At 36.7% G+C, this 25,578-nt stretch overlaps 1 protein-coding gene across 9 annotated transcripts in view; it reads left to right on the top strand.

The window, feature by feature from the left end:
- The first annotated feature begins 1,876 nt into the window (after nt 1-1,876).
- Nucleotides 1,877-25,578, top strand: part of LOC101628624 (chromosome unknown open reading frame, human C11orf30) — a 72,638-nt gene continuing 48,936 nt past the window's right edge. For 6 of the 9 annotated variants that reach the window (XM_012725619.1, XM_012725624.1, XM_012725625.1 and 3 more), the window contains exons 1-7: nt 1,883-1,980; nt 3,602-3,710; nt 9,630-9,729; nt 11,144-11,218; nt 16,041-16,216; nt 17,893-18,045; nt 19,936-20,195. In XM_012725619.1, coding sequence (XP_012581073.1) covers nt 3,641-3,710; nt 9,630-9,729; nt 11,144-11,218; nt 16,041-16,216; nt 17,893-18,045; nt 19,936-20,195 — 834 coding nt within the window. In that variant the 5' untranslated portion in view covers nt 1,883-1,980; nt 3,602-3,640. Of the gene's footprint in view, nt 1,981-3,601; nt 3,711-9,629; nt 9,730-11,143; nt 11,219-12,563; nt 12,606-16,040; nt 16,217-17,892; nt 18,046-19,935; nt 20,196-25,578 lie in introns of all 9 variants that reach the window. The other 3 variants (XM_004683219.2, XM_004683221.2, XM_012725621.1) reach the window with 3 other exon arrangements.

Genomic DNA, 25,578 nt, shown 5'->3' on the forward strand with positions numbered 1-25,578 from the left:
AACTACTGAACATTAAAATTTCAGAACCACCAGTCCAGGGAAGACTAAGGAGTCAAGCTGCTTAAGTTTAAATTCTGGCTTTATAATTTATCTATAAGTGTGACTTTAGACAAGCTATTTACCTTCCTATGCCTCACTTTCCTCACTGTGATTAGGGGGTAATGTTTTCTGTCTCACAGTGTAGTTAGGACTAAATGAATTAGTATGTGAAATATTTAGAACAGTACTTAACACCCTGTAAGTACAAGGATATTATAATTTTTGACTCATGCTACTTATGGTCAGAATTGTTCTATAAGCAGCATGCCTTTTCCTTTCGATTCAATTGCATCATTTTGACATTTGTTGTACATAAAAGGACATTTGGAAATCATAAGAGTTGGCATTATAGTGTCCTCAACTCCTAGTTTTGTGAAATTGGGTGCTTCTTGGACATCTTTTTCTCACTCATAGTACATGGGCATTTTAACTATACCTGTTTACTGACACGGGGTTGAGACTCAAATGGAAGAATGTATCTTAAATGAAAAACATTCTATAAAAGTTGTATCTGTCATATTTCCAAGAGTACTTGGTAATTCAGTAATTATCCTGCAAGCAGATGTTTCTTCAATGTAGTGGGAAATAGATGGAAGAGAATATATTGAAAGATAAGGCAGGGGAAGGAGGGAGATTATTGTCCCACTTCACCACTTTCCGAAGGGGTAGGCTTGGTTTCAACAATGACTTCCTTGAACCTTACAGTATTTTTAACAAAAGGGAAAGCAAAGTTGGAAACATGAATGCTGTTATTTTCTTTTTTTAATCTAGAGCTTCATTCAATATTAACCGTCTCCCTGTCTGTAGAGTAGTCCACAGTTTACAAATAACTTTTTCTACATTGTGTAGCACATCCCTTTTGGCAGTGTTAACGCCAAAACTTTAATGTCACACAGAATATTAAAGCCCCAATATTTTGACTGGAGCAGTTGTATCAGATCTGACGATTTCAAAAGTACACACTTTAAGAGGGATCGCAAAATTTGAATGAAATCTTCAAGCCCACCTGGCACTGGATTCCTTCCTTCTCTGGGCCCTTTTCTGCTCTGTGTAACAGGAGCTACAATACCTCCTTCACAAAACTTCTGTGATTAAGTAAGAACAAGGCTCAGGGGTGAACCTACCACGTCGCTGAACCTCAAATCCATCCTCTCTTCTTGCCTTTGACAGGCATACCACGAGGTAGAGCTCATTCCCACTTCACACCAAGAGAAACCCGAAGTTGAGTGTTCGGGTTCCCCACCTCTACTTGCAAGTCCGCAGCTCCCAGACCTTTAGGGCAACTGCGAAATCCACTAAATCGGTTCTCGGAGCGTGGATTATCTCTCTTTGAGCTGAACTGGGGTGTTGGAGGCCGCTGCTAATTACTCCCATGACCCTGGGGCATGCGATCCTAATCCTCCACCGCGCCACAAGGATGAAGCGGCTTTCCAGCGTCCGTAACCTCGCCCACAGTAAATCAAGCACCAAAGCCTCCGCTCCATTTTGACCGCTACGTGTGACGCCACACGTAGCAGACAGCGCTGTCCATTGGCCAAGACACGCAGGCGGAGGAGAGGCGCGCGAAGCCAGAGAGAGGAGGGTTTGCAGAAGTCAAGGGAACTACAATCCCAGCTTCCCTTGCACGCGCCCCTGCCTACCGAGAGCGACAGAGGAGGGTTTTTGGTTCGGACCACAACTCCCAGCAAACCTCGCGATGCCTCTCCTTCCCTTTCAAAACGCGGAGCAGAAGGACGCAGAGAATGGAGGCCTTCTGGTGTCCGTTCTCCGAAAGGCGGGAAAGGCAAACTACACCTCCCGACTGTCAGCGCGCGCTTGCGCCTGCGCCTTGAAACCTGTCGCCATCTTGCCCCTTCTGAGGCACCGCAAACAAACCCAATTCCTGGTGTCCCTTAGTCTTGGCGGAGGAGCCTTTTAGATGAGCCCCGAAAGGCCGGGCAGGTGGGTGACTCTCAGACAGGGTGCCGGAAAAAGCTGGCAGGTTAGCCAGGTTGGAGGAGTGCTGAGCTAAGCATTGGGAGCCTGGCTTGGGGCGCCCAGCCCCATCCTCCGTTGTCTCCTAACGGGATCACGGGGCTCCCAGAGGTGGGCTGAGGGGGACTCTGGCAGACCTGGTGCTGGGATCCCGGGGATGCAGCCCTGGGGACCGCCCGGTGAGTCTCGGGCTTCTGCCTGGCTGTCCGCGCGCCTACTCTCTCTCCGTTGTCCTCTCCGCTGAGGGAGCGAGGCGCCGATGCCGGCCGGGGCGCCTGACACCGGTTACTGGTCCCGCAGGGCTGGGGTCGTGGGCTTGACATTGGGTTCGGTGCTGAGCGGCGCGGGTGAGGAGGGTGGGCGGGCTGCTCTTGTTGTGGTGCTGAGAGCGAGTGCGTGTTTGGGGAGGGGGCGGGGCGGGTTAGTCTCCTTGACACTTGAGTGGGGGGAGGATTGTACGGGATCCCGGCTCCCGCGGCGGGCTCCCCGCTGCTGCTGCTCAGGTTTCCAGTGCGATGCGGCCCCGCGGTGGGGTCCGCTGGTGGGGACGCGTGGGGATGCAGTGACGTGGTGCTGGATTCGGGCGGTCGCCGGCCGCCTCCAAGATCCTGTGGAGAGGCGGGGACTGGCTGGTGGAGGGAGAGGATTCCTTTGGCTCGGCCCCTTCTTCCTCCTCTCCACCCCTTTTCTTTATGTCATCCTGCCGGTTGGGGCGCGCAGTCCGGTTCTCCTTGCTCTGGGTTGGTTCTTAGCTGAGAGGACGATGGGAAGTAGGGGGAGGGGTCTGAACTCTTGCGGTGGAGTTGGAGTTCTCAGCTTCAGTGCCTGGAATGGGATGCAGCAGTTACAATGGCTCAGTGCCCGCCTCCTGGACTACACGCATGCATGCGTTCATTCATTCATTGTACTCTTCAGTCATACACCTATTACCAAATATTTGCAGCAGACCTACAGTGTATTAAGCAGGTAATGGGCAAGTGCCCAGTGCTATTGTCTTTTAATCCATTAGTCCAGAGAATTTCCATTACGAAGTAAGTTCCTGCATCTAGCCTTTTGATAAATGTTTGTTTAAAGGCCACAGGTATAAATTCATCTTTAGTTGTTCTAAGACTTGAGCAGAATGTTTTTTATTATGTCCCATTAACCCACATACTGTGCCAGGAGCATTACATATTTTAACTCACAATACTTGCCCAAGGTTACACAGATTATAGCACCTATTTACTGAACAATATACCTGCCACAATGACATTATCGTTCTCATTAATCCTCATAACAAACTGGGTGATTATTACCTCTCTTTTACAGATGTGTAAAACTTACACTCCAATAGACCAATATGCACAGACTTACATAGCCACTAAATTGAACGCTGGAACTAGAACCTAGAACATCTGATTTTAAAACTTGTGTTCTTTCCATGTCACAGGCTAGAATAATTCCCGAATGGTAGTTTAGTTTGTCAGAAGCTGAAAATGTGGTGATGGAATAAGATTGGAGCTATGCAATTTTTTTTTTAAACTTATGTGGCTTTTCAGGTAAGTGGCCTTTTGAATGCACTTAATAATTTGGTTTCTTGTTTTGATAGGGAAGACAAGCTCTTTGGGGCTACCAAAAAGAAGCAGCAATGCCTGTTGTGTGGCCAACCCTTTTGGATCTCAGCAGGGATGAATGCAAAAGGATTCTTCGAAAATTGGGTATGATTTTTATTTTGATGTCTTACTGCCTCACTGTGATAGTTTCTCTTTCTGTTAGAGGCAATGGCTCCTTGCCATGGATGTCATATCTCATGCATTACAGATTCTTTATAGGTATAGTGTCTTTAATTTTACTCATTGTCCTTCTGCCCCCAGCCTAACAGTTCTTTTTTGTGCACAATTAGTATATGAATCACAATACATCACCAGCTATTAGCTAACTTCAACATTTCATTTAAACCTCACTCAAACTGAAAAAGTAGTGTTTTTTTTTTGTGCCCATTTTGCAGATGACAAAACTTGAGATATTGTCAATAATAAATAACAGGGTCAGAATTTTAACCCAGGGAACATGAGTTCAGCCTCACTTTGGCACACTTTTTTTAAAAAAATTTTTTTTTTAAAGATTTATTTATTTGTACATACAGGCCAGAGGCTCAGGGGCGGTGAGAGGATTCACCAGAGACAGAGTAGGGAGCAGAACAGGCAGATCGACGAAGTACACTGCTGAGGGGAGCAGAGGGCTGGTCAGGAGAGGTCTGCCTCGCCATGTGGTCACCTCCGGTGGTCACCTCCGGTGGTCACCTCTGGGGCAGGCGGGAATAGAACTCATGCAGAAGTGGCTTTAGCTTCTCAGTGCTGTGCTTTAACCCTCTGCGCCACCAGGGAGGGCCTTTTTTTTTTTTTTTAATTTTATAATAGTTTATTTTTACATATTTTTGTGCATTTTTCCATCTCAGTTGCAATCCCCTTGGGTTTCCCATCACTCTATCACCCATGTGGCACACTTTTAACCTTCATGAATGTGTGTGTGAATTACTATTTCTTCACTCTAAGTTAAAGAAGATAATGCTGACTTTCCCCATTTTTTTTTCTGTCAGTAATAAAATACCCTGTATACTTGAAATGAATTATTTAGTATTTCTTTTCCTTTCTCAGCTAACATGTAGGGAGAGAATTATGCCATAATGCCAGGGCATACATTGTATTTAATGAACTGACTTCTTGTGCATCTGGAATGGTATTAGTGTTCGTTATCCTTAGGGAAATTGAGAAAATGCTACCTTTTACTCCAAATTCCAAGAAGAACCTTGTGTTATTTACCCCTGTAGTCTCAGGCTAACACATAGTAGGCACTCAGCGAATGAAATGGAAAAGAATACTAAATATTTTGGCAGTAGGAAGAAATTATTAAGCTCTCTATAATTTTTAAGGGGAAAGTGTGGACATTGAGTTCAGACAGACCTGGGATCTGTTACCAATGACCTACAGGATCAAGGACATGCAACTTAATCTTACTAAATTGCTTGACATTTTTAGAAAAAAAGGTTAAAATCTGCATAGTAAGTTTGATGTGAAGATAATTGTATATAAAAAACAACCTATGACAGTGCTTGACATTTGTGTGTATAGTGCTTTAAATCAAGCAGTTGCTTCGGACTTCATTTATCTTTTCTTCAAGTGAAATCTTTGTTGGGAATTCCTGTGTAAATCAGAATCTTAACTGTGTTGGCCCTGCCTACTAAAAACCTCTGTCCCTTCAATTTCCTCTCAGGCTGCTTTGAGGATTTCTCCATTTTAAACTACTTAATATTGTCTCTTTTCGTGTCCTGAGAGTTGTTTTTGCTTTGTTTTGTTTTTGTTATTATTTTTAAAGCCTTTACCCTTATATCCAGGTTTTTAGTGCTAATTCATGAATGGTTTTCTACATGTTGACTAAAATTGCTCTAACTTGCTAGCTGCCAGTGATACAGTTAGACTCTTATTTCAAAGCTAAAGTGATTGTGGAACACTACATCACAATTACTGTAGATTGGGTTGGGCTTCTGGGCTTTGGGGGCCTTGAGTAAACAGATATGTTTAATATAAAAACGGTAGCCTTTAAATTTAAACTAATCCTGAAATTTAGTCACAGTTGTATGTGTACTGCTCATGGAGACCTGCATCAGTACAAAAGAAAACAGCTTTCCTACAGGGTAATGCCATCTTCAGTGACCCTTAAGCTTGGGAGGTGAGCCTGGACAGTGATTTGCAGGAATACTTCCTTCCCACCCATTGCCTCATTATCATAACAATAGAAGCTTTGAATTGCCTTCAAACACTAGCTCTAGATGCAAAGTTTAAAGAAGATACTGTATTTAAAAATTAGCTTAAAATATTTCAAGAATTAACATTGTCCCATCGAAGAGATAAATCATTTTAATATAATATGCTGAAAACTTAGATTTTACTGAAATATAAAGAAACTGGTATAATTTTTTTAACTGAACATATCGGTATAATAATTATATAAAATTAATTATAAAAGCTTTCCTGCATTTTCCCTGCCTTTTTTAAATTTTATTTTATTTTTAAAGTTTTTATTTATTTATACAGAACTGGGGTACAGGCCAGAGATGCGGGAGGGTGAGAGGATTCACCAGGAACAGAGTGGGGAGCAGAACAGGCAGATGGATGAAGTACACTGCTGAGGGGAGCAGACAGGTCAGGAGAGGTCTGCCAAGCCATGTGGTCACCTCCGGGGCAGTCTGGGCAGTCTGGGATCGAACTCTTGGGGAAGTGGCTTAAGCTTCTCAGTGCTGTGCTTTAACCCTTAACCCGCTGTGCCACCAGGGAGGGTCACCTGCCTTTTTTTTTTAAATGACCATTCTGAACTACAGCCCTAACCTGGGGCTTTATGGACTGGTATATTTGAAAGACTGATTTGTTTAAATGGAGCAGATTGAGAACTTTATAAAATAATTTGGCAAGTACTTGGATTGTGTAGCTGTGATAACTATGTTCTGAGTCCCAGTTTTGTGTGGAATTGCCACTTCATTTGTGCCTGACTTTTTAGCTAAGACTTAGAATGAGAGTTGACTGTCAAAAATCTTTGTTACATTTCTTTAGTTAATTTTATCCTTTAAAAAAAATAGTGTCTTGATCTTCTTAAATTAACAGGCCAAAATTTATTTTTCTTTTTCCTCCAACCACTTCTCACTGACCTCGTCATTTCTTTTTCATGGTATTGCTGTGTTCTTAAATATCATTTGGACACTGCAAAACCTGACTCCTTCTGCCATTCCTTTCCCATTCAATTACTGAGTCCTATCAAATAAAAACTTTCTAGACTGGAATTAGAGACTTTTAATCTGTCCCCAAACTAATTTTCTAATTTTGGTCTTTGTTCCTTACCTGTATCTCTTGTTGAATTTTAATAACCCAGAGGATAGAGACTTTGTTTTGTTCACAGAAATATTTTCCATGGCACCTTATAGGAGTAATATTCAATTAATATTTTGCTTTGAATGAGTGACTGTCCAAGAAAAAAACATTTTTACTTGGAGGGTAAAATTCTTCAGACAGTCTCTGACCTTTACTGGAAGTTTGATGTCTGTTTGACAATATCTGCTCTTTCTCTCTATTCCTTTTGCACATTTGCATTACCCCTGCCTGTTGGAGCACAGTTCTCTTTCTGTTAAAGTTTATGTTTTCACACTAACTGGTGTGTTTTTCTCTGAGTCTTTGCCACTGTATTGTAAACTGTATCTTAATTGTCCGATGATTGTTTCATTGTAGCCATATTCTAGAGTTAACTCCTTAAGGGCAGCATTTAGTATACTAAATATATATATTCAATATTTGTTGGTTAAAGTATTTCATAAATGGGACACAAACATTTAGAATATAGCAAATTCTTAGTTGATCGTCCCTCTTTTCTGAACTCCACTTCAGGTCTGGATAAAAGCTGAAATGTTTCTCCTAGAACTAAATATTTCCTTCACTTTCTCCTTTCCGTGAGTATATAGTATCCAGCACAGATTGAACATGCACAGTGTTTGCACATAAAATGATTCAGTTGGATCAGACATTTCTATGTAAATGTAACAGTCAGCTCACTCTTTTATACAGACTTTATTTTTTGACTGTTAGAATTGTAAATAATATGAACTAAATGAGGCTACTAGTTTTTTATTGGTATACTACCTAATTTGCAAGGATGCATGCCTTGGTTATTTGGCTAACATTGTGTCAGGCAGTGGCAAATAGCAACTACTGTTAGGAACTTAAATTGAGTAAGAAGATAACTGGTCTGGACAATTCCTTTCATTTTGCTCAGATATACTTGTTTCATGATGTTAATGGTTTAAAACAAACACTGCTTTATTATTTCTCATGGCTCCTTGGTTTCTTGGTCTTGCCAGAACCATCTCATGAGCCTGTATTCACCTGCTGTCTTAGTTGGTAGACTGTGCTCAATTGAGATAGCCGTTCATCCTGGACTAATTCACAGCTTGTTGATTTCTAGATTTCAAGAGGACAAGCACATACATATATCATGAATGATGATGTTTCATTGATTAAAACAAGTAATGCCAAGCTAAAGGCAGTTAGGAGGGGACTATAATTCAGGAGTACACTAGTAAGCAGTGTTCATTGACTGTCATTGAGGACTTTTTGTTTCTGTATTTTAAGCAGATCGATGGTCTGACAGTTTCAATAAGCACATTTAATAATGGTTGTCACTATGTAAAGAAAGTGACATCAGACTGTTTGGCATTAGGATTCAGTATATTATGTCTTAGTTGCTATAAGAGCATTTCATGTTTTTATAATAGGACTTAGTCATTTTGATAGTGGTTTTTAAAGATGCAGATTTTAGATCGGGAAGGTATCTTCAAAGTCTTTTGTACATAAAGAAATTGAAGCTTAGAGATGAGAAAGTGTTATAGGACAGGGAGAGGTGCACTCCAGGATCTACTTGTTCTAAATAGGTTCTGCCATCTGCTGCATCAAAACATGTAAGACTTCTAATGCAAAAGAACTTTAATACAATTACTGTGCAACACAGAAAAGACAAAGAATATAAGTTTTTAATTCAGACACCCAAAGTTACCTATCCTCTCATTGGTAAAAGTCCACCCAGGTAAAAGTATACCTATAAGGGACTGGCCCAAAGCAAGACCTGAAAGCCCACCCAAAGTCTAAAGCACCTTCAGGTGGGGACCCATAGGAAAGGGTCAGAAATGGCCAGACAAGTCTGGGAGCAAAAGAGTAAAATCAAAATCAAGATAAACGCTGCCATAGTGAACCTCTCCATGGGTCTCTCACCCACATCTGTTTCAATCAGTTCAGGACCAAGAAACAAGAGCCTCTTCTTCACATGTCTCTGTTCCATGTGCCTCCCTTTGTCTCCTCTCCAGATTCTTCTTCTCCCTGCTCAGTTCCACCCTCCTGTGGGTGGGGCAGGGACCTAGAGCCTCCCCTTTACCTGTGGACCACCCTGTTAAAAATGACTTGCCCAAGGTCACACTACTATTAAGTGGCAGTCCAGAAACAGATTTGAAACTAGAATCTGGCCATTTGACTTTTGTTCCATTTGCACAGTTTTTATAGGACTTATAACTAGTTAGGATAGAGATGGAATATAGTTTGAATTCTTAAGCAGGCCTAGGGAATTTTTTTATTTCAAGGACTGACTATTGCAGGTATCTTTCAGTGAAGGTAAAAATGTCTATTATCAGCTTTATTCTATAATTTTATTTTATTCCACAGATTTAGCTTAAGCACTAAAGATTTCAATTTGAAGAGTGGTATTTATTTTATTAAGTATTTATGAATGGGATAGGTATAGTCTTTTTTTCAGTTGTTTTGAATATTTAGTTGTTAGTGGTAGCAATTGAGTTAAATTTTCTTCATTGATAATGTATAAGATAAAATAAGATTTTTCTACTTCAGACTTCTGCAAGCAATAAAAAACAAAATTATAAAAACCATCTTTTAACCTATGCTATTCATATAATATTTGAAAGGAACTAAAAATTGTTTGCTGATTTTTTTCAAGTGATTTTTAGTTTATTGGCCTGTACCTTCATTATATGTAGCTATAATAGTAATATACTAAAGACCTATGTTGACAAAATAATTTTCTTCTTATAGAACTGGAGGCATATGCTGGAGTTATCAGTGCACTTCGGGCACAGGGAGATCTCACCAAGGAAAAGAAAGATCTTCTTGGCGAACTCTCAAAAGTCCTTAGGTAAATTATCATAAAAGTTTGTGAGATAGAACTCTAGAAATTAAATTTTGAGGAGTTTCAGCATATTTCACTTTGAAGTTAAAGACAGGTTTTCAAGTGGTTGGTACTTTTGTTTGTTTGTTTTGTTAAAGAAAATCATGTAATTTACCACTTATTCTGTAATCTTATCAGAAAAGGTTTAAGGCAGGTTATTTTAGTTTTAGGCCATTTGGGAAAGGGACGTATTGTTGACACTGGGGAAGGAAATAAGAACTGAGAGTATTTGTGTGTGACAGTACAGAGTGACATTTTTTGGGGGAAAGAAGGAGATACTAATAAAGTGTCTTAATTTATAGAAATAGACAGTGGTTATATAGTCAAGAGCCTTAATTATAGTGTACTCTCTAACTTCCCCCTCAAGTGGCAGGCACTTGAATCTATTAAGAAACTTTAATAAAAGTGAAAGAGGTTCTTTGGTACTTTGTCTTAATCCACTCTAACATACTGAGCTTTCTCAGAAAATTTTGTTTAAACTGGTTTTCTTTATGTATTTAAAGTCATTTTCCTATTTTTTAAGTGGAAATAGGGAAGAACCTTTTCCTGTATTGTTATTAGCATTAACATGGGGGTGTTGTTATTAAACCAAATCTTCAGTCTTATTGCCTTGATATTTAGCAATTTGTATTTTTTGTTTGTTGTTTATTTTCTAATAAATGCTGCTTTCTAGCTTTTTAAATATTTTATTGCATCTTATAGATTTAGCGTAAACCTTATGATTTGAAAGTGATTTTTTATTATGTATTTATGAATGGGATGGGTGTAGTCTTTTTTAGTTTAGTATGAACCTTACATGAATTGAATCAAGAGCAGTTTAAGTACATTTTTGCCATAGTGGTAACATGATACAACTTAGAAGACACAACTGAAGTGTTGAGTAATAAAGAAGTAATATCCTCGGGTCAGGTTTCATGCATATAGCCACCAGAAACAGATTATCTTGCCACTTTCATTTCTTACATTCACTAAACAATGTATCATTTTAAGCTTTAGGAAGGACTTTAGAAGACTTTCTTCTAAGTGTCTTAGTAACCATGATTAGGAAGTCATTCACAAACAGAACCCTCTTCTTGTCTTGAACATAGTCTGATGTTTCTGAATTTTGGAAGTAATGACTTTATGTAGAGCTGAACTTATTTTCCTGTGATTCCTAGTTTGTAACTAGTTCTCCCTGCAGTTACATAGACTCAGTATGAATCCTTTTCTGTGCCCTTAGTTAGAAAAGCCTTTGAGGATATATATTAGGTCCCTGTCTATATCTTCACAAGTAAATCTTATTTCCATCCCCCTAATCAGAATGTTCAGTTAAACATTAATGAAAGTATACCAAAGAGCTGCCTGCTTGGCAGAGTTCTATAATGGCTATTTTTTTTCATAGCATCTCAACAGAACGCCACCGTGCTGAAGTTCGGAGAGCAGTAAACGATGAACGGTTAACAACAATTGCACATAAGTAAGCCATTAGTCATACCACCCCTGATTTTTTTATGACTTAGTAAAAACATAGTTTTGAAACAGTCTTCCTATTGTGCAGCAGATTCCTGAGTTTTAATTTTAATAGTAATATCTCTATACTTGGGAATCCTGACCATAGAGATATTGTTTATTCAGTTGGTAATGTTTTTGCATTTGGTTAGGCAAGCTTTAAGTACTTAGGTCAAATCTCGGTTACAATGTAATCTATAATGAAAGGCCACCACAGTTTAGCAGATGATTCACTTACTTGAAGCAAAGTTCAGTAACAAAGTAGTGTGCTCCTGGAATTTGCCAGCCCCTTAAAGGTTCTTTGTAATGTTATTTGACATGCATATTCCGCTTTATAAATAGGCATTATGAGTATTTTGATAATTGACTTATCAGTTCATGTATTTTGAGATTGAGGAAAAAGATTGTAAAATATATGCTTTGCTTTTAGGACATGGATATGCTGCATTTTAATTCATTTTTAAAGAGCCCATAGTAAAATTAAAGTGGATTCTTATAAACTTGTTTTCAAATCATTTAACTATTTCACAGATGGGGTGGAGGGTGGTGAAAAATTCAGGGCAGAGATCAAGTCTTAATAGAATGTGAATGGAGATAGTGCCTCCTGAAGAATAGACAGGCATCGAAATTCCTTTTAAATGTTCATGCAAAATGGTAGGAATATTTCATAAAATGAGGTGTTTATAGTATAATTCATTTGATATTTTTATGTTTTATGTGAAATAAAGCTAAATGAAAAATTCAGTGCATATAACTGTTACAGGACAGGGAGATCCTAGGGACCACCCTGTTACATAACCACTTGGCAGTGTTTGAATTGACCCCAAAGATCTATTAGATTCATGTTTGATTCACTGTTCCTCATTATACTTAATTTATAAAATGGGGAGCTATGGTTTTAACTGTGTAGTTTGAAAGTTTAGCTATTTGAATTTTGAGATTCTTCAGTGGCAGGTATGTATGCACTATAGGCATTTTGCAATTTTCCATCAGAGACAGTAAGTATTTAATCAGGCCAGCGTGGTTGAAATATTACAAATTTTGTGTTTCTGCTTTAATTTATTTGTTCTAAACATATGAATTGAGATGCTCTAAAAATAATAGTCTTATTTACTAGAAACTGGTAATAAGAGAGTAAATGCTAGATAATAAAGTAGTGAAAGATAACTTACATTCAGAGGCACTTTAGAGACAAACTTAGTACCTTAAAAGCATTGGAGCACTATTGTGGGGCAATTAGTTGTAAGTTGATGCATCAGTCACTTAAAGGATAACATTTATTTAGTTTCCTTTTCCTTTTTTCCCCTTTAAAGAATGAATTTATCCTTATATTTGGGTGAAAGACCAAGTTACAGGTATGCAAATAGGTTATTATTATTTCAGGCTTTTTCTTGTATTTATTTCAAAATTGAAGCTCTCAATTATTCAAGGGCACATATTCCATTTACAAATTAACTGTGCCTCTTGCTTTTCCTTTCTTCCCCTCCTCCCCCTCTTAATACTGCCCACCCTTTAGTCTTTTTGCTGCTTGGAGTACCTCTAGTCAGAGGGTGGGAAGGGAGAGGAGGTGAAAATTTTAATTAGTCATTTTACTCCTTAGTATTCTTGGAAGAGGTCTGGTGTAAGAATTTACAGATACTTGCCAAAGTATTTTTTATAATATATGAGTTCTTTAATCTGTTTGACCTCTCCCTTTCCCTCCTCTCTCTATTAGCATGGATAATTGAGAGTTGGCTTTTATCTACTTGTGTTTCTTCTTTTTCTCTCTCTCTGATTTCTTTAATACATGAATTTAATTTTTTGAAAAGACTTCAATATATAATTTTAAACTTCTTAAATCTGTTCATACTCTTGTTTTAATATTTATATTGTGGTTTTAGTTTGATCAGATGTAGTTACTTATTGAAGCCTGGGGTCAGTAAATGGGGAAAGTGACGAAGGCTTAGGTCCCGCATTCTCTACTATCCACTTTCCCTCAGACTTAGCAGTGGAACCTAGTTCCAAAGAGTATAGAAGGGCTTCACACTTTGAGCCTGTAAAATAACTCAGAGGGTAGGAGGAATGCATATGAACTGACAGCATTCCCTTTCTCCTCTCCCTTCCCTCCCCCACTCAAAACTGCAGCTTAGGCAAGAAGGAATGTGGTTGAAAGGTGAAGAGAAAGCCAAGAAGATTGAGCACAATGAGGTAGAAACAAAAGGAGTGTGGAGTGTCTGGGATCACAGAAAAGCCTTGCTTTTTGGCTTGAACCATAACACATTTATTATTTGGCACCAGGCCATTTATTAAGTTTCATACTCTCATTTTGAAACATATCTGAATATTACAGTATTAAAGCCTAGAATGTCAACAGACTTAAGAGTTTTTATTGGGTCACTCTTGCCAATATTGTCACTAGAGTTTCAAAGTGACTATCTGGAATTACTGTTCTCATAATCTTTCCCCCACAAACCATACATTCATAGGATACTGTATTTCTATGTGAGGTGACCATTTTTTGCTGCTGCCTGAACACTGAAGGATGTGAGGGCTGTGATAATTTTGTTTTCATCAACTTAGATTTCTCAAAAAAGAAATTGGATGGAGCAAGGTTTCTACTTTGCCTTGCCAAACATCGTGAAGAGAGAGGTGTTCTTACACTGAAATTTAGATGTTCCAGGGATCCCTGGAGTAAGATGGTTACAATATTTTGTAAAATTCACTTTAGATGATTTGGGTAACTAATACATACCTATATTTCTAATACTAAGCAAATAGGAATTTTTGATCAAGTTCTAACATACAGTATTTCACTCACTTAAAGAATTTGAGCATGTTTCAGTAAGTAGATATTTGGAAGACTTAAAGATCTGAGAAGTTGCAGCTATGTGTTTTGTAACTGCAAATTCTGTTTTGTCAGCATATGTTCATGTGTTTGAAATATTAATCTTCCATAATTTCTGACACTACTTAAACAGTTCACCAGATATGTATAGTACTTTGTTTAGTAAACTCTCACCGAATACATTTATTAGTGATATTCTAATAAGTTGATAGAAAAATAGGAGTAAGCCAAGAAAATACTAATCAGATTTTATGGTTTTTTCTTTGACAATTAGCTGTAACCCTTTTCTATCTCTCTCTCTTATTTATACCATTCTCTGTTTTAGAACAAGCATCAATGTGGAAATCGTATAGTAACAAATTTTGAGGATTATTGCAGCCTCAGAAACTCATCTTTCCCTTGTTTTATGTAGGGATTTATTAAACCTTGAGGAAATACACAGTATTTCCCACAGAAACTCACTTAGATGAAATCAAATTCTTTCCTGAACTGAATGTAAATCCTCAAGTTGTAATTCGTACCAGTAGTGAAAGTCGGTAGTTACTAGGTAGCAGTATTGAATTAATACAAATCTAAAACTAAAGCTTAATATGGAATATCTTTATACTTTCTACTTATGATGTGGTGAATAATTTCAGTATGTTGTTAAAGTAGCATCTATTACAGTAACTGTGTGACTAGAGGCAAGTTAGTTAGCCTCTTAGTGACTCCAATGACTGATTCCCTAGATATGAAATGGAAATAATGATATTACCAATTTCATAGGATTTTTGAGAGAATTATAAGAGTAAACACATAAACAGTGTTTTAAACAATGCCTGGCATATAGTAAGTGCTTAACTGATGTTTGTTATAGTCATCACCACCATCATCATTATTCCTATTCACTGATAAGGACTTTTATGTACTTAACCTAAATCTAAAAAATCAGGACATACAGAGTCTTAAATTCTAGGTTGGGTTGTAGAATTTTAGATTTTAAACAAGGTACAGAAATATATCAGATTTAGTGAAGAGATTGATGGATTCTGGGTAGATTTGAAACTTCAACAATAATCATTAGTTAGGAGAAGTGACACGACTCCTTTTTATGGAGCCAGCTCAAGAGAAGTGACATAGCTTTCTTTTTATATTTCAACCTTGATTTGGATTCCTGGAATGAAATTTGCTTAAGACATTTAGAGTATAGAGACTGAGATACTGTCTGCTTAGGAGTGGAGTTTAATAACCAGAAATATGTTCTATTAGAGTGAAGAGTGGTATAAATAAGGTATGACAGGCTTCTCCCAGTGTCCTCATATGCACCCAATTTATTTTATATTAATAGGAAGGGTAATAATATATAACACATTGTCAGTGAAAAAATGAAATTATTGTGAACACACATGCACATACATGCACACACACATACACAAACACACAGATCTCTTTATCTCTTAGAACCTAATTTCCCTCGTTTACTGCCTCATTTTCCCTTGTTTGAAAGCCTTAGAACCTCTGACCATGCAGGCAGTCAGAAAATTTTGCAAAGGTCAATGATTTATCTCATCTTTAATTTACAGAAAACCTGATTATAAAGGTTATGAATACCTCTTGTATTTTTTGTTTGATTACAGGGTTAACTCTTAAATGTTAGTAGAAAGATTAGGTTTCATTAGCAGTAACACTGAATTTAAACTAATGAAATGGATGTCGATTTTTATTTAGAAGGCATGAAAACATTTTTCAGAATTTCAGTTACATTTATTCAGATTCAGATTATAGATAAAATGTAAAAACCTAAGTATATGTGAAATTCCCTAAATTCTAATTATTCATAATTTTGATCTTGCTTGCTTGTAATAAATAAAGCCTCTCCTATTCACTCAGGGTGCTTTTAATGATTTAAAAGTTGTATTTGAGAAAATGTTTTGATTCATTTTTAATGATTGAGAATCTTTGTAGCAGCATTTTCTTTTTTGTTTAGTATGTCTGGACCTAATAGTTCTTCAGAATGGTCCATTGAAGGTCGTCGATTGGTACCACTGATGCCCCGACTGGTTCCCCAGACCGCCTTCACTGTAACAGCTAATGCTGTTGCCAATGCAGCTATTCAGCACAATGCATCCCTGCCAGTGCCTGCAGAAACAGGAAGCAAGGAAGGTGAGTAGAAAAATATTTCTGTGTGTAGAGATGACTTTTCTCAGATTCTTCAAGAAAAGTCTTTATTATTCATGTGTGAAGACTACAAAATAGAGTGAGTAGTTCTTATTCTGAAAATGTAAATTTCCAAGATTTTAGTCTCAGAAAAATATTTCTGTGTAGAGATGACTTTTCTCAGATTCTTCAAGAAATGTCTTATTTTTCATGGGTTTATTCATGTGTGAAGGCTGCAAAATGGAGTGAGCAGCTCTTATTCTGAAACTGTAAATTTCCAAGATTTTAGTCTCATTCAAATTTAAGTCTCTGTTTTGTTCAAAGTATAATTATATTAATCACAAAATTGCAAAAGGTCACTTTGGAATGAATTTTTGACATCGATATATGTGATAGAAGTAGATAGACAGCCTTAATAGGTGACAGAAAATAAAGGTGACTGAAGTCATTTAGTTACTGTAGAAAGATGCTGAACTGATTACTTTAGAAAATAAAGCTCTTTTATTGTCTTCTGGTATCAGTGTTATCTGTTGCCTCCCTGTTGGTTAGTAAACTGAATCCATCAGGGATTAACTAGTGAATGGAGAAGCTTTCTTACTGTTACATAATTAGTAAAATTGCCACAAGGTTTAAAAATCCCTGAATTCTCCTGAGGTCATTCATCAACAGTAATATTAAATTAGAGAGCACAGTTTTGGATGGACTTCAGTAGTAGTTTAGTGTGGTGTTAGATGAAAATAATACAGCTATCAGATTGCTTTTCTTTATTTGTCTTAATAGTCTTGCCGACTAATGGGCTGTGGAGCAGAGTGAGACACACTTGTAATGTATGTCAGACTCTTAGTCTGAAAGAAGCTTATGTTTAGAGAGGGCCAATTATAAGTGTGCAAACTTGGCCTCGATTAAGTTTTTGTTTGTGGTAGGAGAGCTATCTTTCTTTGCTTCCACTTTTATCTTTTCTACCCAGGTGGAAAGAATAATGAATTTTCAGTAGTAATCTGTTTGAATTCTTGTTTGCTACTTCCTAGCTATGTGACCTCCATCAAGTCTTTAGCTTCTGTGAGCCTTGAGTTCCTCATCTTTTAAATGAGGATGTGATGTTCAGAGAATTAGTGATTATACTATTGAAAAGATTTAGTATAGACATGGTACTCAGTAAATGGTGCCTATGAGCTACTCTTATTATTGTTGCTTTTATTCCAGAAATTGAATAAAATGTTGTTCTTTAATTGAGTTATTGTTGCATTGTTTGGATGGCAAGTAACTAGTGAGTTTATACAGTAATTAAAGGAACCTTGCCCCTACTGGCCAACTTGGAAATTTCTATGGCTAGGGGAAAATGATCCACCACTCTATCACTGGTGTTGCTATTAGTAAAATGGAATGCAACTATGACCTTCTTTTCCTTCACTACAGGTTTAAATGATTTCTTTGTAACTGTGCTCTTCTCCATTGGCAATGTCACTTGTAGACAGCTATTAACTGCTTGGGTGAAACAAAGTGATGATTTTCAGGGAAGGGTTCTTAATACCTTTAAACCTGTGGACCTAACACCTAGTACTGGCCTCTAGCTTTTGATCACATGAAAATGTTAAATTTGGCCTGCAATACAAAATAATTTTTCTGTATGCGTGGACAGTTTCCGTGAAAGTTAACAGCAAACTTTTTTATCGTTCCTTCAGTAGTGGTTTGCTATTCCTACACAAGTCCCACGTCAACCCCAACCTCTACCCCTGTTCCAAGTGGCAGCGTAGCAACGGTTAAGTCTCCAAGACCTGCCAGTCCTGCCTCCAGTGTAGTTGTCTTGCCAAGTGGAAGTACTGTTTATGTCAAAAGTAAGTGATATTCTCAGTGTTATCAGGTCCATCCTGGCTGAATGTTACAGCATTGGCTCTGATTAGATTTACCTTTCTGGTTTAAATCATTGGTCCACTAGCTCTTAGCAGTGGCTAGTTTTGAAGGTTCTCTTCTTTTCTTTACATGTGCAAGATATATTACCTGTTAATCAGTTCTGGGGTTTGAGAAATTACTTCCTTTTTGTTCTCTGTGAGGAACCTGCCTTGAACAGTGCTATCCTTCTATCCAAGTATTCACTTGTTTTGTTATGGAGTAGAAGTGTGAACAGAAACTGAAGGAATTATGCTTAATATTGTATAAATACTTACACAGCAATTATAATCTTTGAGGTGTTTTCTTAAGTTCTGTATCACCCAACTGTTAGATTCAGTGAAGCATTCTAGAGTTCATCATTTATATTTTTAGTTGCTGTAATTTTTTAAGTTATACTTGCAGCTTTTAATGTGTTAATTATATCCTGTGGAAGTTTGATGTCTAGTCATTTTTTGTTTTCAGTGTCTGTTATATCAGTATTGTTTTGTTTTTGATGTAAACTGGAGATCATTAATTTTGGTTTTCAGTTTTCTCAATCTATTTATAAACTTGATTTCTTTGTAACCTTGGCAGTGGTCTTTGTTGTTTCAAACAGGAATGACTTCAGGTCATCATCTACCTGTTTAAATTAGAAATTAAACTCAAGGTGCAAGGAGTTAATTTTATTACCAATCCCATGAGTCATTCTGTATACTTTTTAAATATCTGCTTTGTAGACATTTCCTGCTTATGCTAGTAGGTTTTATGTTTTTCACTTTGTTTTTTAAAAGTACAAAAATAATTGAGACTTGGGTGCACAAAGAAAAAACTTAAGAATCTGGGATTATTAACCTCATATCTGATTTCTCTGGATTTATTAAGGTAGTCTTTTAAAATAATTGTGGAGACCCATTTTCTGATAATTTTTTAAAAAATATTGAAAGAAAAAAAATATTGAAAGTGTGCCCTAAATTTGAAGAAGCCATTTCACATAATCTGTAGTTTGAAGTAACAAGAAGTTTATACTTTATTCATAGAAGGTGCACAGACAACATTTGTTTGATCATTTTTTCAAAACCTAATTTCATAAATGAAGGTACTGTACCAATGAAACAAACCAATATGACATAGTCACTGCCCTCTGGGAGCCCCTAATGAGAGATGTGCAGACTGACAAGCACATTGTCATGGGGTAAGTGACACAGGAGAGACTTATACAGAGTGTTTTATAAATTAAAGGAGATGTAGATTAGCTCTGCTTAGAGGACTAAGGGAAAGCTTCATTAAAGTGATGTCTTACCGGGCAGTGCTGTTGAATGATGAAGAAATCATTGATGGGAGGTGGTATTCTTCAAAGAACAAGAGTATATGGAGAGTCCAGATAGATAGTCTTAGGCAATTGGTGAGCATTTCAGTCTGTTGGGATTGTGGGGGTGCACTGATTGTGGTGGCACAGAATATTGTGTTTTTGAAGAGATAAGCAACCTTGAGTAATAGGGTAATGATTTGTGCCTCATTTTGGAGGGAGATAAAAACTACTAAATGATTTGAGGTAGGGCACGGGCATGAATACATGTGAAATTTTTTAACTTGCTAGTAAGCTGGAGAATAAACAGGGAAGTATGATACCTTTTTAGAAGTTATTAACAGAAATACATGCAGGAGGTCTGACATAGCTACAGAGTCAAAAAAATAGGGGAGAAGGCATTTCCAAGACAATTTCTCTGAGGGAAGATAGATAGAATTTACTGTCTGTTGGGTACCCTACAAGATGAGATAACACAAACGTTTTTAAATAACTTGTAAAATGTAAGTTTAGATTTGTGTAAACATTGCAATATTGGAATTGCTTTCAGGTGTTAGTTGTTCAGATGAAGATGAAAAACCCAGAAAACGAAGGCGCACGAACTCTTCTAGCTCCTCCCCTGTTGTCCTGAAGGAAGTTCCAAAGGCTGTAGTTCCAGTCTCAAAGACCATCACTGTGCCCGTGAGTGGCAGTCCCAAGATGAGCAACATCATGCAGAGCATTGCCAACTCCTTACCGCCCCACATGTCTCCCGTGAAAATAACCTTCACCAAACCATCAACACAAACGACAAACACAACTACACAGAAGGTATGTGGTATCGGGGGAGGCCTTGCCTGCCATTGCTGTTTCCATTTTTTTCCAGTCAACATAATTCAGGTTTAACAAACATGCACTGAGTGCTTACTATGTGCTTGGCATTATGCTGGGAATGCTCACCTCTCTTACTTTAATTCTGCACATGGGGCTTTGATACAGGTATTGTTCTTCTACTTTTGTAGATGGGGCTTAGAGGAGTCAAATGATTTATGTAAAAGGACAAAGCTAGCAGATCTCTTTTTCAGACTTCCATTCTATTTTATAGTTTGATGTTGTTTGGAAGGAAATTAAAATAGAAATATTTTTATCCTACATTTGGATAACTTTAGCAACTCTGTTTTTACTTGGCCAGAGTAGCAAGGTTGTCCTTTAGGTATTTCATAGAAGAAAGGCGGTGTTTAATGGGGTAATTATTGTTATCTTCTTTTTTTTCTATGCTATCATTAATTCATTCCTTTTCAACTCTTTTCTCAGCATGTTCAATTCATCACTATTCTGTCAACTTAATTAGAATTCTGCAATTTCCCACACTAATCTGGATGCTGATAGCTCTTTAAACTTGCTATATACCTGGGATAGCCTTTAGTCATCATTCTGATCTTCCTCTTTTTTGTCTTTTGCTGCAATAGTTTCTAGTAATTTCTGGTGAAAAGGTGGATGTAAAATAAATTGCATATTGACTGCAAAGTTTTTTATTCTACATCTCACTTTCTTGATGGTTTAGCTAGATAAACTATTATAAGCTGGAAGTTATTTTCTTTTAGAAAACATTGCTTCCTTGGTTTCTGACTTTCAGAATTTCCTTTGAGAAGCCCAGTGTCACTCTAACTTCTGATCTTGTTTTTTGTTTTGAAAACTCTTAGTAGCTTTCAGAGTTCTGGAATTTCAAATTGGCATTCGTTGGTATGGTTCTTGATTTGCCTACTCAAGGGCCTTTCATTCTAAATCTTCAAGTCTGTAAATTCTGGAAAATGTCCTGGATTATTTCATATTTCTCTGTTTGCTGTTTTTGAACCACCTGATATTCAGGTTGTTGAACTTCCCGAATTGATCCATTAATTCTCATATTTTCCCCTATTTTCCATTTGTCTGAAATTTCCATTATAATCATGGTTAAAACCCTACGTTTTTGTAATACAATTTAAATTCTACTTTTTGCCAATTATTAGCTAAGTGACTGGGAAAATTGTTAGATCTAAGTTTTCTCATTTATAAATAGGGGTAATAGTATATTTTGTTAGGGGATTGGAGTTTAGATAAATAAGATAGTAATTATAAAACTGTTAGAATAGAGCCTAGCAAATAGTACATGTTATAAAAGTATTACTTCTTTATCCTTAAACATTATTCTTTTTTTTTCTAGTAGCACTTTTATTCTCTGAAAGTTCTTTTTCTTAAAAAGTAGCATCCTACTCTTTCATGAAATCATGATATTCTCATGATAGTAAATTTTTTTTAACTTCTTGTTTTCTCCTTTACTTGTGATTTCATTTTATCTATTTGTTTTGATCTCTGCCTTCCAGAGTTTCCTTAAATGCTGGCTGTCTGTCTTTATATGAAAAGAAGTGGTTACTAAATGGGCCCTAAAAAGCTGACAGAAAAAAAAAATCTTTCCATTCGGTAGAACATGTTGGTTGGCTCTAGCTAGGTGTTCTGTTGAGAAAATAGCCACTACTCCTACAATTCTGTCTGTTGTCATTCTCATATGACTTTTTCATGGGCTAGTCTTATTCATCAGAGAATTGTCTAGTTTCCTGCCTAGAGTAGTAAGTCTATCTACTAGTATTTTGGAGTAAATGGAGGGAGAGGGCTGATTAGTTTTAGCTATTCAGTATATACGCTTTTGTTAACTTGTTTTCAGTGAAACACCCACACCTCTTGCCTTGCCATCAGATTCCCTTGCATTCAGTCTTTCCCTCAGAGAACGAATTCTTGGTTTGCTTACATGGCAGAAAATAGCTGAGGACCTAATGTTTCTTAGATTTTTAACTAATTTTCCTCTTTCTATTTCTACTTTGATCTGACCCCAGAAATATGTTACATTCAATTCCTAACTCTCTCTGGGATTCTCTGATGCAAGTTGTCTTGTTTTTTGTCCTTCTGTATTGGCATCTCAGGTTTCTACTTTCTTGAGTATGCTTGGTCAGTTACTGCTAACTAGTCTGTCTGTTTTATGGATTCCAAACTGTATGACTTTTGTCTTCTTTCCATTTTGATCTTACAGGCTTATGTGCTGTTTCCTTTAAAAAAAAAATTCCTCGTATTGTTCAAGAGGGATTTTAGGGGTGCTTGAAGTATGGTCTTTTCTATCTTTGAATTTTCAGGTTCATGGTAACTTTAAAGACCCCCTTGATTTTCCTGGAAAGATGTCATTATATAACACACACACACACACACACACACACGCACGTATATATGCGTTTAGCAATAAACGTATATATATTTAGCAATAAACCAGTAGTGGTAATGAGCTGATTTGTGGTATATATTTCTATTTTCAGTGTTAGGGTGAGGAATTATGGTATAGTGTTAAAATTGAGCAAAACTTTTAGTAAGTTTTGCTTACACAGAGAGGCCTGTGTTGGAGCCTCAGCTCTTCCATTATGACCTAAGATAATAGGTTTTCTAAATATGTTCACTGATCTATGAGATGAAAATACTGTCAATCTTATAAGGTTAGTGGGAGGATTAAGTGAGGTTGGGTATTTTAAAGTGCAGCATAAGGTAGGTACTCAAAAAGTATTAGCTCCTTTCTTTTTTAGGTATTTTATGGAAAGCGGTGTTTTATTTACTTACATTGTGAATTCATTGTTAAGCTTACCCCTTAGTATACAGAAATAATGTTGTATAATATAGATTGTAGAAATAGACTATAGTGTATGTTATACTGAACATAATTTTTATATTTGCATTTGATGCCTCTACGGTAATCTTTCTGAGTAATACTTTTCATATAACATTATAATATAGTTACTACTTTATGGGCCAGCCCTAGATTAGGTACCATCAGCCTGATATACTCTACAAGTTTTTAAGTCTATTTATGTTATAGCTGGATCTTATTTTATAGTAAATCTCTTTTCCCCATGTCACATCTGTTCTTTTAATTTGGTGTTTTAGGAATAGTATAAAAGAATTATAGCTGAAAGAGCACCCACCCCATCCATGTTCTTCCATTTCCTTACTTTGTTTTATATTTATGCATTATATTTGCCACTAGTTGACATTATATTACATATTTATTTTCTATTTCTTCCATAGCCTGTAAGTTGTCAAGAATAAAGACTTTGTCATATCCATCACTAGATTCTCCTTGTGTTTGGAACAGTGCCTGGCATGTAGTAGGTGCTAATTAACATTTGTTGAATGAATGAATGAATGAAATTATAAATGAATACAATAGGTCTATGTCCAGTACTGACTTTATCACTGTTCTTCAGCCTCAGTTTCCTTATAAAACATTATGCTAGTATTTCCCAGAGTTATCAGGATAATTAAATGTGATTATTTGTGTTTAACCTAGTGCACATGAGGAGTGCTTGGGAAATGTTACCTAAAATTACTTTTCCGGTCTTCTTTGGTAGATGTAACATGAAAATACTTCAATAGCTGGGAATTCACCTATACGCGATATTGGTGAACTTTTTGTTTTTTGACTCAACTTTACTGTATCTTTATTTTTTTCTTTTGAATTATCAGTTGAGACTGGATCATTGAGTCCTCAGACTTGTGATGGTTTTTGTATCTGGACATACTTATCTCCAAAGTTGTCTGTGCCATACTGTGGGAATTTAGGGTCAGAACTTCAGATTTGTCCTATTGTGTTTTTTAAAAAATAAGCATATAAAACAAATTAAGCAAGACTCATTCATTCCACAAATACTGATTTGGTATCTACCATGTACTAGATGCAGAACTATATTCTTACTTAATGTGTACTCAGTGCCATTAGTTTTAGTTTTCTTGGACAAGCTAAGTGTGGGTAGGACTAATAGGTGTTCTTTGGAATTTTTCTGTTTTTTTTTTTCCTTTTGATGGGTAATTGGATTTTTTTTTGAAATTGTTATAAGGCCGTTACCATTATTGCATTTACCTTAGGTTTTTCCAAATCCTGTGTAATTTGATTTAGGAATTATTTGAGGTAAAATAACTTTAACATTAAATATAATTATGAGTCTGTGAACTTGATTCAAATTAAGATAGCTTGTATATTTTCAGTATAGACAAGTTTCCACCTATGTTAATGTGGTGCCTTCATTTTAAGTATAACATTGGTACAGCACTTATATAAACAAAGCAACAGAATATAGCTTTATGCTTTCACGTGCTTGATTGATATTTTTCATTTTATCCTTAGGGTGCAAGTCCCAGCACTCTTAAGGAGTTTTTGTGAGTGCTAGAAGGTCAGTAATTTGAATTATGGCCTGAATAAACACTGTTTGGTTCACTTGGTTTCAAAATTCCTTCACTTGCCCTGTTGTAATAAGTAACTTTAAAATACAAATAAATTTTCTTCACGGTGGAGCTCTAATTTTGGATACCCTTTTTCAGATCAGAGAAATAATTTTGCAGACTGAAATTTCAAAATATATTTTATCATTTATATCTGTAACCTAAAATTGCTCTGAAAGGCTATAGATTTTATCTTGCTGAAATTCTGTTGTCTTAATTTTATAGTCTTTATACATACTTTACTTCTGACATTGCATATGTTTGACACAAGAGTGAATGCCTCCCTTTCCCTTGCCCACAATAGACATTGCTAATTAACTGTGGCATACATACTTTACTGCCAGACCTTAGTGAATCCTCATCTGTGCCTCAAAGTCCTTAAAAACACGGTGCTCCTAAATTTGGAGTTGGCAAATGAGAACCCGAATTGCAATTACTACTCTAACTGGTTTGGCTGTGGTATTAGCTCTGAGTTCTTTTGATTCTTAGAATTTGGGGAAAAGATATATGCTTTTTTTAGTGAAACAAATGGAGGCGTATAGTAAAATATATTTCCAGATTGGCTTAATCTATAATGACCTTACTGATAATCTTTTAAATATTCATTAAGTAGTAATAATATGTTACTATTATGTACCATTTGTTAAGTATGAATTAATTATTGACCACCTGCTATGTGCCTAGCACTATGTTAGATGCTTCCCATCATTATCCCATTTAATCCTTGTAATGAGTTGTGAGGTAGGTATTATTATCCCCATTTTATAGATGAAAATTGGAACGCGGATTTTAACATGTCCAGGAGCTTGCCATCATTAGTCATTAATCAAAGGATCTGAGCACTCAGATTCATTTGACTTAAACTTCCTTTTTTTTTTTCCTAACCACATTGGCCTGTTTCTCAGTTTACATGCTGGTTGGT

This window comes from Condylura cristata, unplaced genomic scaffold (genome assembly GCF_000260355.1).
Source record: "Condylura cristata isolate star-nosed mole 26May11 unplaced genomic scaffold, ConCri1.0 scaffold00015, whole genome shotgun sequence".
Taxonomy (NCBI): Eukaryota; Metazoa; Chordata; class Mammalia; order Eulipotyphla; family Talpidae; genus Condylura; species Condylura cristata.